We start from the raw sequence: 11,539 nt of genomic DNA, 5'->3' as shown, positions 1-11,539 counted from the left end.
TCTCAACATGCCATCGCTGGTGAGATTGGGCGTAGTAAAACTGCTGTTACAAACATCTTAAAAGTCCCTGAAGGATACGGAACCAGAATTTCAAGTGGTTGGCCCAAGAAAATGTCGGGGTTGAGCAGGAGGATTCGACGGGTTGTCTGGCAAGACACCAGCCGATCGTCAAACCAGATTAAGGCCCTTACGGACGCAGAATGCAGCTCAAGAACAATAAGATGGCATATACGAGAGAAAGGCTTTAAAAACTGTAAATGCACTCAAAGGCCACGCCTCCTTCCACACCACGAAACAGCTCGGTTAAAATTTGCTGAGAAGCACCAAACATGGGACGTAGAAAAGTGGACGAAGGTTTTGGTCTCTGATGAGAAAACATTTAACCTGGATGGTCCAGATGGCTTCCAACGTTACTGGCGCGAAAAGGATATTCCACCGGAGACATTTTCTACACGACACAGTGAAGGAGGTTCCATCATGATCTATGGTGCTTTCTCCTTCCATGGAACAATGGAGCTTCAGATTATACAGGGGCGTCAAACAGCAGCTGGTTACATTAGCATGTTGGAGAGAGTATCCTTATTGACTGAAAACCCTCGTTTGTGTGGAAATCCTGGATCTTTCAGCAGGACAACGTTGCAATCCACAATGCCTGCAGGACAAAGGACTTTTTCATGGCGAATAACGTGATTCTTTTGGACCATCCAGCGTTTTCGCCCGAACTGAACCCCATTGAAAATGTTTGGGGGTGGATGGCAAGGGAAGTCTATAGAAATGGACGTCAATTACAAACATTGCATGATCTTCGTGAAGTCATCTTCATCACTTGGAATAACATTCCAGCCAGCCTTCTGCAAACGCTTATATCGACCATGCCAAAGCGAATGTTTGCAGTTATTCGCAATGATGGCCGTGCAACTCACTAATGAGACCTATTGTTGTTCATTTCCTACCCTGTTTAGGACTTCTTTTTGGTATGGTCTTAAACTTTTGACCAGCTAGTATTTAGGCTAATTTCATAGTATTCACATTTTCCCTATTAAATGCTAAAAGAGTTTTTTTTTACTTTTATATTTCCTTTTATTATGTTAATCTTTTGAAGCTCTACTCAAGTAAGTGGTTGAGTCTAACAACGCAAAATGGATATTTTTTCTTTATGTTCATTGGTCTTAAGATTTTTTGCCAGCAGTGTATGTATGTTTAATATGTTGTCTCAGACGCCGAGGCTCACATATCTAAGTCATTTTCACGTGGTGTGAAAAGATCTCATGTATGCTCTTTTACAATTCAAGTTATATGTATATATGTTTAATATGTTATATCGATACTTTAGCAAGCAACACTTTTCATAAATTTGTCCATGTTTCACAGAATCTGCCAGTGACAGAAGAAAAGCAACTTAGTGTACGTAACAATAACCAAAGTGACGTCATCCCTACACTCCAAGCCACAAAACATATAAGATCGCTGACCCCTACAAGTAAAGCTCCAGTGCAATACGATACAGTACAACCAAGTGTTATAGCCAAGGATAAATCAAACACTCTCACTGTACCAACCAGTGTTTGTCAAGTCAGTAATCTCTCTAGTAAGTTGTTCCTTTTTTTGATCTTTATATCCGGTCAAAAACGTAAATTCATCTTTAAGATATTTTGATTCAGATGTTTTTGTGATGTTATTCGTGTTTGTATTTCTGTCTATGCGACCCCCCCCCCACGAGCGGCACAACAATATGTCTGCGGACTCGCACCGCTAGAAACCGGTTTTTGATACCCGTGGTGGGCAAAGCACGGATATTCCATTGTGTAGCTTTGAGCTTAATTCCAAACAATGAATCAAACCTCTAATGTAACAGTTGAAATAAAATGAAGCTGCGTGTGTGTTCTTTTTATCTCATAGCAAAGCCGTATTGGGAAATCTGCTGTGTCCACCGAAAGGAATAAAATCCCTGATTTTAGCGTTGTAAATCCGAAGACTTACCATTGTACAAGCAGGGGATAACTTTGATGAACTCTTGAGACAATATTTGTATGTGAACCCTTAGACCAACAGCAGTGATTGTGGGGGTGATATCTCTAGGATGGCATTTCATATCTACAATTATGTGCATATAGACCATATAAAACTTTAACTAAACACGTGACAATGGCGGCATAGATATATGTTTGTCTTAGACATTATACGGAAGAGTAAAATTCTAACATTTCTACTAGGGTATTCTAATCTGTATTCTCACTTTTGGTCCCACAGGTTCGGGTCGTCTCAGTGGAACCAATATCAACAGTAGAGGAGACAGTGGCATTTTTTCTGATATCGGTGAAGAAAAAGAGGAGTCGAAAGTAGGAGTTGTCACTTTACTTGTCTGTCTGTCCGTTATGTTTTCAACTGAGAAATTACGATTAGATAAATTGTTTGTTTTTTATCCTAGTCTCGACCACTACCAACACCCACCCCAGCGCCACCTTTAATGGCCTGTAAGTCCCTACCAATCCATATGTTATCATGTTATATTCAATTACGCATGTATTATAAAAAGTTTTCTTTTTTCTTCAGAGAAATATGGCCGATTTCAGTCCATTTACACTTGAAAATGTCTCACAGAACATGGCGTCGCATAATATTATGCAGCGAGAATGAGGGACAGCACACAGATACACTGGATACATAAGATATGTGGATGAGTAGGGACTTACGGCCCTCCCTGTAATGCAAAAACAACAACAACAACAACTGTTTAAAATTTGCGTTAATTTTAATCTGCGGGAAGGGGGTTGATTCCTTTATTGTTGGCGTTCACTTTTTCATGAGCTTGTTACACTAATGAACATTGTACCTGAAACAGGGACTTTGTATCATTTTGACTTCTGAGAATGTATTATTATTCCTATAAAGTGTGTTACTTAGAAAAACACATTTACTATCAACGTTTTATGGATGTGGTTTTCTGTTAGCAGTGACGACTATGAAGCTAATTCTTCGTTTGTTTCAGGTCATCCACACCTGTCAATTTATTCTGGGTTAATTTAAACATCAACTACTGCCAACATATTCTGGGTTAATTTAAACATTAACTACTGCTAAGTTATTCTGGGTTAATTTAAACAATGACTACTGCCAACTTATTCTGGGTTAATTTAAACATCAACTACTGCCAACATATTCTGGGTTAATTTAAACATCAACTACTACCAACTTATTCTGGGATAATTTAAACATCAACTACTGCCAACTTATTCTGGGTTAATTTAAACATCAACTACTGCCAACTCATTCTGGGTTAATTTAAACATCAACTACTGCCACCATATTCTGGGTTAATTTAAACATTAACTACTGCTAAGTTATTCTGGGTTAATTTAAACAATGACTACTGCCAACTTATTCTGGGTTAATTTAAACATCAACTACTGCCACCATATTCTGGGTTAATTTAAACATTAACTACTGCTAAGTTATTCTGGGTTAATTTAAACATCGACACCTGCCAACTTACTCTGGGTTAATTTAAACATTAACTACTGCCAACTTATTCTGGGTTAATTTAAACATTAACTACTGTCAACTTATTCTGGGTTAATTTAAACATCAACTACTGCCAACTTATTCTGGGTCAGTTTAAACATTGACTACTGCCAACTTATTCTGGGTTAATTTAAACATCTACTACTGCCAACATATTCTGGGTTAATTTAAACATCAACTACTGCCAACTTATTCTGGGATAATTTAAACATCAACTACTGCCAACTTATTCTGGGTTAATTTAGACATTAACTGCTGCCAACTTATTCTGGTTCAGTTTAAACATTAACTACTGCCAACTTATTCTGGGTCAGTTTAAACATTAACTACTGCCAACTTATTCTGGTTAATTTAAACATCAACTACTGCCAACTTATTCTGGGTCAGTTTAAACATCAACTACTGCCAACTTACTCTGGGTTAATTTAAACATTAACTACTGCCAACTTATTCTGGGTTAATTTAAACATCAACTACTGCCAACTTATTCTGGGTCAGTTTAAACAATGACTACTGCCAACTTATTCTGGGTCAATTTAAACATCAACTACTGCCAACTTATTCTGGGTTAATTTAAACATCAACTACTGCCAACTTATTCTGGGTCAATTTAAACATCAACTACTGCCAACTTATTCTGGGTTAATTTAAACATCAACTACTGCCAACTTATTCTGGGTCAATTTAAACATCAACTACTGCCAACTTATTCTGGGTTAATTTAAACATCAACTACTGTCAACTTATTCTGGGTTAATTTAAACATCGACAACTGCCAACTTACTCTGGGTTAATTTAAACATTAACTACTGCTAACTTATTCTGGGTTAATTTAAACATCAACTACTGCCAACTTATTCTGGGTCAGTTTAAACATTGACTACTGCCAACTTATTCTGGGTCAATTTAAACATCAACTACTGCCAAGTTATTCTGGGTTAATTTAAACATTAACTACTTCTAACTTATTCTGGGTTAATTTAGACATTAACTGCTGCCAACTTATTCTGGGTTAATTTAAACATCAACTACTGCCAACTTATTCTGGGTCAGTTTAAACATCAACTACTGCCAACTTATTCTGGGTCAATTTAAACATCAACTACTGCCAACTTATTCTGGGTTAATTTAAACATTAACTACTTCTAACTTATTCTGGGTTAATTTAAACATTAACTACTTCTAACTTATTCTGGGTTAATTTAAACATCGACACCTGCCAACTTATTCTGGGATAATTTAAACATCAACTACTGCCAAATTATTCTGGGTTAATTTAAACATCAACTACTGCCAACTTATTCTGGGTTAATTTAAACATCAACTACTGTCAACTTATTCTGGGTTAATTTAAACATCGACAACTGCCAACTTACTCTGGGTTAATTTAAACATTAACTACTGCTAACTTATTCTGGGTTAATTTAAACATCAACTACTGCCAACTTATTCTGGGTCAGTTTAAACATTGACTACTGCCAACTTATTCTGGGTCAATTTAAACATCAACTACTGCCAAGTTATTCTGGGTTAATTTAAACATTAACTACTTCTAACTTATTCTGGGTTAATTTAGACATTAACTGCTGCCAACTTATTCTGGTTCGGTTTAAACATTAACTACTGCCAACTTATTCTGCGTCAGTTTAAACATTAACTTCTGCCAACTTATTCTGGGTCAATTTTTATATCAACTACTGCCAACTTATTCTGGGTTAATTTAGACATCAACTACTGCCAACTTATTCTGGGTTAATTTAAACATCAACTACTGCCAACTTATTCTGGGTCAGTTTAAACATTAACTACTGCCAACTTATTCTGGGTTAATTTAAACATTAACTACTGCTAACTTATTCTGGGTTAATTTAAACATTAACTACTGCCAACTTATTCTGGGTCAGTTTAAACATTAACTACTGCCAACTTATTCTGGGTCAATTTAAACATTGATAGCTGTCAGCTTATACTGGGTCCGTTTAAACATTGACAGCTGCTAGCTTATACTGAGTCAATTTAAACTACACTCATATTGTAATGTTCATCACACTTACTGTACTAATAATGTGTTTATTTATTTCTTATTTTTGAGGATATCGTTAAAAGATGTGATGTTATTTTGGATTGTAAATATTAGTTGATTATTATTGTATGTGCTGTGAGTCTTGGAGATAAATGAGAACACGTGCTTATGGTTAATTTACTGTTGATTAGACTAAGTTATCCTGCCAGGTTATTTTAGATTTATGTGTTGTTCAGTGCAAACCTGTACGATGAGATATTTGATCGAAATAAAGTGCCAAACATACATAATTATATTAGGCTTGTTTGTTGTTAAATGCAAAAACTGTGCAATGAGTTATCTGTGGTACTTCGTTCATCACAGGGATCGATCCCCAGGCTTTAGCTAAAAGCCCTCAAGATTACTGCTTGAGAAGGCAATTTCATCTCAACAATTTGTTTTATTATATCGTCTTCACTAACAAAATAAAAAAAAATAATATTTTATATAAGTAAACTTTTAACTAAAGAACAGGTATGGATGTCTAAATAGAAGGTAAAATGTAGTGAATTAGCTAATTTTTTCATGCTAGGTTCAGCTACATGTATTCAAACAGAATACTAAGCGTACTTTAGAAGTATAATCGGGTTAGAATACATGTTGCTAACATCGAGTAAAAGATGAAAGGTAATGCTAATGACCTGAATATGTTTAGCTTAGAACCTAATTTTCCCTAAAGGGGGCCAAAGGCAGCCTTGAGGGTTCACCTATACAACCACTTGCGCTAGTAGACAGTAATATGTTGTCTGTCTGTCAGTCAGTAGACACTAAAATAACGTCACATAAGGTACGTTTAATGATGCAGTTTGTACTGTCATAAGGTCAGTAAAATGTGCGCTTGCCATGAATCACGAGAAGAATTATGCACTCTGACATGTGAACTTAAAAAGCAAGAGACGAAAATTTCTTGCTCTTAATTTTGGTTTTATTTACTCCTGAAACAGAAATAATTCGGGGATCCTACAAAAACAGATCCGGTATACGATGAGTAAACAGCATTTCAGTTGATTGAGTTTGTTTACATAATTCATGAATTTTGGTTTCTGTAACAAGAGTCACATGACAGTCGTACAAGAATTAAAATAAATTATCCCATCTTGATACAACTGTAAAAGCCTGTATTTCGACAACTCTGGAAACGTACGTTATTAATTAAAATGATTTTTACTTTTGTTGCTCTTTTACTTCTAACACGATATCCGTGATCACTACCATTCTCAACAATTAAGAAAGATCTTTTTACACTTCTAAAGATGCATGATTCTTAATCAAAGAACTAAGAGAGCTTGTTTTTGAAACACATTATAACTACAAATGTCACAGGAAATAAATACTTCCAGTTTTTAGGAGACAGAAAAGTGGCATTTATAAATTCCAAAAGTGGGCCCACTTTGAACAAAGATGCGTTTCTTAGTCCATTAAATATATATTAAATATCGTAATGTACATGAAACTGTATCCTTTAAAGTTAAAAAATGTTTTCTTAGTCGCTGGGACTAGTATACCTGAATAATAAGTTGAATGTAGTGGGATATTGTTAGTGTTAAAGAAGAACGTACTTTTTCGATCTTCGTGATATATATGTTAAACAGTAACACAAAATTTACGGGAAGTTTAGGTGTTTTGGAATTGTTTACAAAATGTTAAGTAATTTTTTATGTTAAACACTTTTTATTAAGAAGTTTAAGAATTTTAGGTCTTAACTTATTTAAAGGAAATCCCTGATAGCTCATTGGTAAGTTGGTTGGTTTATAACGCTAAAAATGAGGTTTCAAAATACAAGGTAGGCAGAGCACAGATAGCCCATTGTGTAGCTACGCGTTTAACAACAACTTAATTGGTTTTTCAATAAAGAAGCAAACAAATATATTTAAAGGAATTTTGTGTAGGATTTCAATTATTATATTCGCGAGCTCAGGAAAGTTTGTAACAAATTTCCAGAGGTTTTAATGAGAGTTTAAGAGATTTTAAGATACAAATTTGACCCCAATAATGACATCGATAAATCTCGCTCCGTTATTTTTCATTAGTTGTTCTACGTCATTTAATGTAGTCATTATTACTGTTTATCTGTAGTATTATTTACCTAGTTCTGTTGTACTAGCCACGTTTTTTTATTTGATTTGTTTTTTTCTTCTAGCTGATTGATAAACTCATTAAAAGATTATGACGTTAACAAATTTGGTTCGATCTTTGTTATGGGTACAAGTCAAATAGTTCATCACTTTAGGTGATAAGTTTTTTTTTTCTCAGCAACTTTTTTCATGGGGGAAATATAGTTACAGTATATTAGTATTTTGTTGTTTGCACCATCCTTTCACGTCCGGCATGACCAAGTGGTTAAGATACTCAGCTCGTAATCTGAGAGTCGTGGGTTCGAATCCCTGTCGCACCAAACATGCTCGCCCTTTCAGCCGTGGGGGCGTTATAATGTGACGCTCAATCCCACTATTCGTTGGTAAAAAGAGTAGCCCAAGAGTTGGCGGTGGGTGGTGATAACTAGCTGCCTTTTCTCTAGTCTTACACTACTAAATTAGGGACGGCTAGCGCAGATAGCTTTGCGCGAAATTGAAAACAAAACTTTGCTCAAAATTCAAAACCCCTTTAACTAGAACTTATACATTTATTGAAATAAATCAGTCAATTAGTATTCTACTGTTCGTTCTTTTTGTTTAACGAATGCTTCTAAAGCTACGAACTGGACATGTCTGACGGTTAGCTTGCCGAACTGTAAATGTGAGGGTCCATGGTTCGTATCCCGTTGCTGCAAAATAGCACTCCGTTTGTTTGTTATTTTATTTATGAGAAAGCTCCTAACCTTCTAGCAACGCCCATCGCTTACTTTGGGCTACTTTTACTGACAGATGCTAAGTTTGAACATCACTTTATAACGTCGTCACTTCTTAAAGAAGCGATAATGTTTGGGAACGGATTTCGATCCCATGACCCAAAGGTTGCGAGTCTAGCGCACTAATCGCAAGGTCATGATAGGTCTCGTCACGCCCTACATATAGTTAAGCAGTGGATGAGCTATTAGATTAACATCATTTTTCGATTAGAGTAGCCCAAGAGTTGTGGGGGTGGTCTGCTTTTAACTAGCTGCCTTTCCTTTAGTCTGTCAGTTCAAAATCGGGGACAGCTAGTGTAGTTTTAAGCAAATATCCCAAACAAACGAATTCCAAGATAACAAGACTACTCTTTTTTTTTTTTACTTTAATGACTGAAGGACGATACGAAGGTAAACACCAGCTATCTAACTTCTCCTATACGTAAAAGTGAAATCACTGCAGACACTATCGTATTACCACAAAAATTTATGATGTCAGCCGAGAGCAGTTCGCAGCGAGCACTGATGTCATCACGGGTCCTCACGGCCAAAACCGTGGAAACAGCGGGACAACAGCTGTTCAACAGTAGTTCTAAGCAGTTAAAAAACACAAGTAGGTAACTACTGTTTTAATCTAAATTCAAAGTGTATACAAAAGAGCACGAATCATAATCTAAACCTAACTTAATTATTTATCTACTTCATTTTTCTTACTGAAGACCTGTAATCAAAGCTCATTCTGGAAGACCTTAAAACTGATAGCATTACTTATACTTTCCACTAGGAACTCTGTTGGAACCGACAGTCGTGTCATCCAATGACGGAAGACTGGACTTTCGACGTCGTAAAATCAGTAGCGAAGGTCGGGCACCGACGACAACATTTGGGACAACTCTTGCTGGTCCACCAGTTTCAAGACCGAAGAAATGTGAACCCAGAGACTAATTCCCAAAACGTACTTGAAAGTTCGTACGAAACACGATGCGGTTTTTCAGCACAGCTTCTGAGGAGTCAGTAACACTAGGAGTCAATAAGTCAATAACACTATCTTTTGTTGAGTCTTCCGTCCACAGTTGGTGCGTTAGAAAGGTTTCGAAGTTCTTGCTGACCAGGGCTGGGGGGGAAAGAGGTATTGTACATGAGTCGGTTTCTGTAGAGAGAACGGAGGGGGGACGGAGAGTTGTAAATATACAGGTAAACCCCGCTTTACGCGATTAATTCGTCCAAATTTTTCCTCGCATAACACGAATTCGCGTTAAGCGATTAAAGGAATCAATGGGAAGAATTACAATGAATCATCCATCGTCCTTTCAGATCGTCCTTTTTCTCGAATTATGGCATGGAGTTCTTACGTTCACCATCTCTGGTTTTACTGTTTGTTAATCTGCCATGTTGATACTAATTTTTCTTCACATAATAATAACTTTACTAAACTAGTATTTCTCATCTATAATAAAGAAACGCTTCCATTCTCAACCCAGAATTACCATGTTATAGATTCCCGTTGCAATTTTTTTTTCCACTTTTCGTGGTCGTCTAATGGTTAATACGTCGAGCTAAGAATTGATTTATAGCTCAGGGTTCGAGACGTGATATCGCTGAGTAGGTCCAACTCTTTCAGTTGTGGGAGCGTTATAAAAGTAGCAGTCAATGCAGATAGTCGGTGCAAATATCCTGACAAAATGTCTGTTGTGGAAAGTGCTTCCTGTTGTTCTTCTTCTGGTGGTAAAGTGTCCCTTAACAAGTACAAGAAAATTAACTGTGACAGTAAACTGTTTTTCCTTTAACGTTCTTACACGCATGTTTTGCACAGTTCACTGTAGTTAAAAAAAAAGCCATGTTACACACTTTAAAAAAGTTATTTAAGAGTGGACCGAAATTATTCAAGGAACGTATTCTCTCCTAATACATCTAAGGATTATGTTGCTTAATGTCATTTGAGACATCTGTCCCAATTTCCTGGGAAACATCACGACGTGTAACGGGGGATCCCATGTCTTATAAATGAACACGTGACTCTAAACTTCTTATTTTGGGGCTCTCGGCGAGACAGTGACAAGTCTATGGATTCACAACGCTAAAACCAGGGACTCTGTTCAACAATGTAGTTGTGATATGATAAAACACTCACACACGTTCTTATTGAGGAAAAATACATCCTGGTTCATACAGTTTTTCTATTCTCAAATAAGTTGGCCTGCCATGGCCAAGCGCGTAAGGCGTGCGACTCGTAATCCGAGGGTCGAGGGTTCGCGCCCGCGTCACGCTAAACATGTTCGCCCTCCCAGCCGTGGGGGCGTATAATGTTACGGTCAATCCCACTATTCGTTGGTAAAAGAGTAGCCCAAGAGTTGGCGGTGGGTGGTGATGACTAGCTGCCTTCCCTCTAGTCTTACACTGCTAAATTAGGGACGGCTAGCACAGATAGCCCTCGAGTAGCTTTGTGCGAAATTCCAAAACAAACAAACAAAAATCAAATAAGTTATTTATTGAGAAAAAATGAATAATCGTTTCAATATTTTATTATTTTGTTAGCAAGACAAAAACTATATTTTTCTTTAAAAAAACGTATAAAAAGTTTCATCTGTCATAATCAAATAACTAGGAAAATTGTTTTTGAAGCGCATGCTGACTACCTATGTCTTAGGAAACATAGTTTTTATTTTAAAAGTCCAATTTTTAGGGTGGGTAGGTGTGGATGTTTTCTTATAGCAAAGCCACATCAGGCTATCTGCTGAGTCCATCGAGGGGAATCGAACCCCTGATTTTAGAGTTGGAAGTCCATAGATTTACCGCTGTACTAGCGGGGGACTAATTTTTAGGAGACAAAAGAAGGGATTTGTTTGTTTATTAATTTCGCGCAAAGCTATACGAAGGCTATCTGCACTAGCCGTCCCTAATTTAGCAGTGTAAGATTAGAGGGAAGGCAGCTAGTCATCACCACCCACCGCCAACTCTTGGGCTACTCTTTTTACCAACGAATAATGGTATGGATCGTAACATTATAATGCCCCCACGGCTGAAAGGGCGACCATGTTTGGTGTGACGGGGATACGAACACGCAACCCTCAGATTACGAGTCGAACGCCTTAACCCTCCTGGCCGGGCCTTAGAAGAAAGGCATTTAT

General features: G+C 37.0%; 1 protein-coding gene and 1 pseudogene across 2 annotated transcripts in view; both read left to right on the top strand.

The window, feature by feature from the left end:
* LOC143234409 (cytochrome P450 4c3-like) overlaps window positions 1-11,539 on the top strand; it is an 85,359-nt pseudogene that overhangs the window by 6,896 nt on the left and 66,924 nt on the right. The gene's annotated exons all lie outside the window — the stretch shown is intronic.
* On the top strand, window positions 1,282-9,776 carry LOC143234412 (uncharacterized). Its single transcript, XM_076471777.1, has 4 exons — window positions 1,282-1,588; window positions 2,251-2,339; window positions 8,811-9,024; window positions 9,196-9,776. The coding sequence occupies exons 1-4, from the start codon at window positions 1,297-1,299 to the stop codon at window positions 9,354-9,356; spliced, it is 756 nt and encodes a 251-aa protein (XP_076327892.1). The 5' UTR covers window positions 1,282-1,296; the 3' UTR covers window positions 9,357-9,776.

Source organism: Tachypleus tridentatus, chromosome 12 (genome assembly GCF_004210375.1).
Source record: "Tachypleus tridentatus isolate NWPU-2018 chromosome 12, ASM421037v1, whole genome shotgun sequence".
Lineage (NCBI taxonomy): Eukaryota > Metazoa > Arthropoda > Merostomata > Xiphosura > Limulidae > Tachypleus > Tachypleus tridentatus.
This window is presented reverse-complemented; position numbering and strand designations above follow the sequence as displayed.

Coding starts and splice junctions, on each gene's coding strand:
- LOC143234412 (XM_076471777.1), top strand. CDS start 1,297: ATGTATATATGTTTAATATGTTATATCGATACTTTAGCAAGCAACACT. Junction 1,589..2,250: donor TCAAGTCAGTAATCTCTCTA/GTAAGTTGTTCC, acceptor TTGGTCCCACAG/GTTCGGGTCGTCTCAGTGGA. Junction 9,025..9,195: donor TAAGCAGTTAAAAAACACAA/GTAGGTAACTAC, acceptor ACTTTCCACTAG/GAACTCTGTTGGAACCGACA.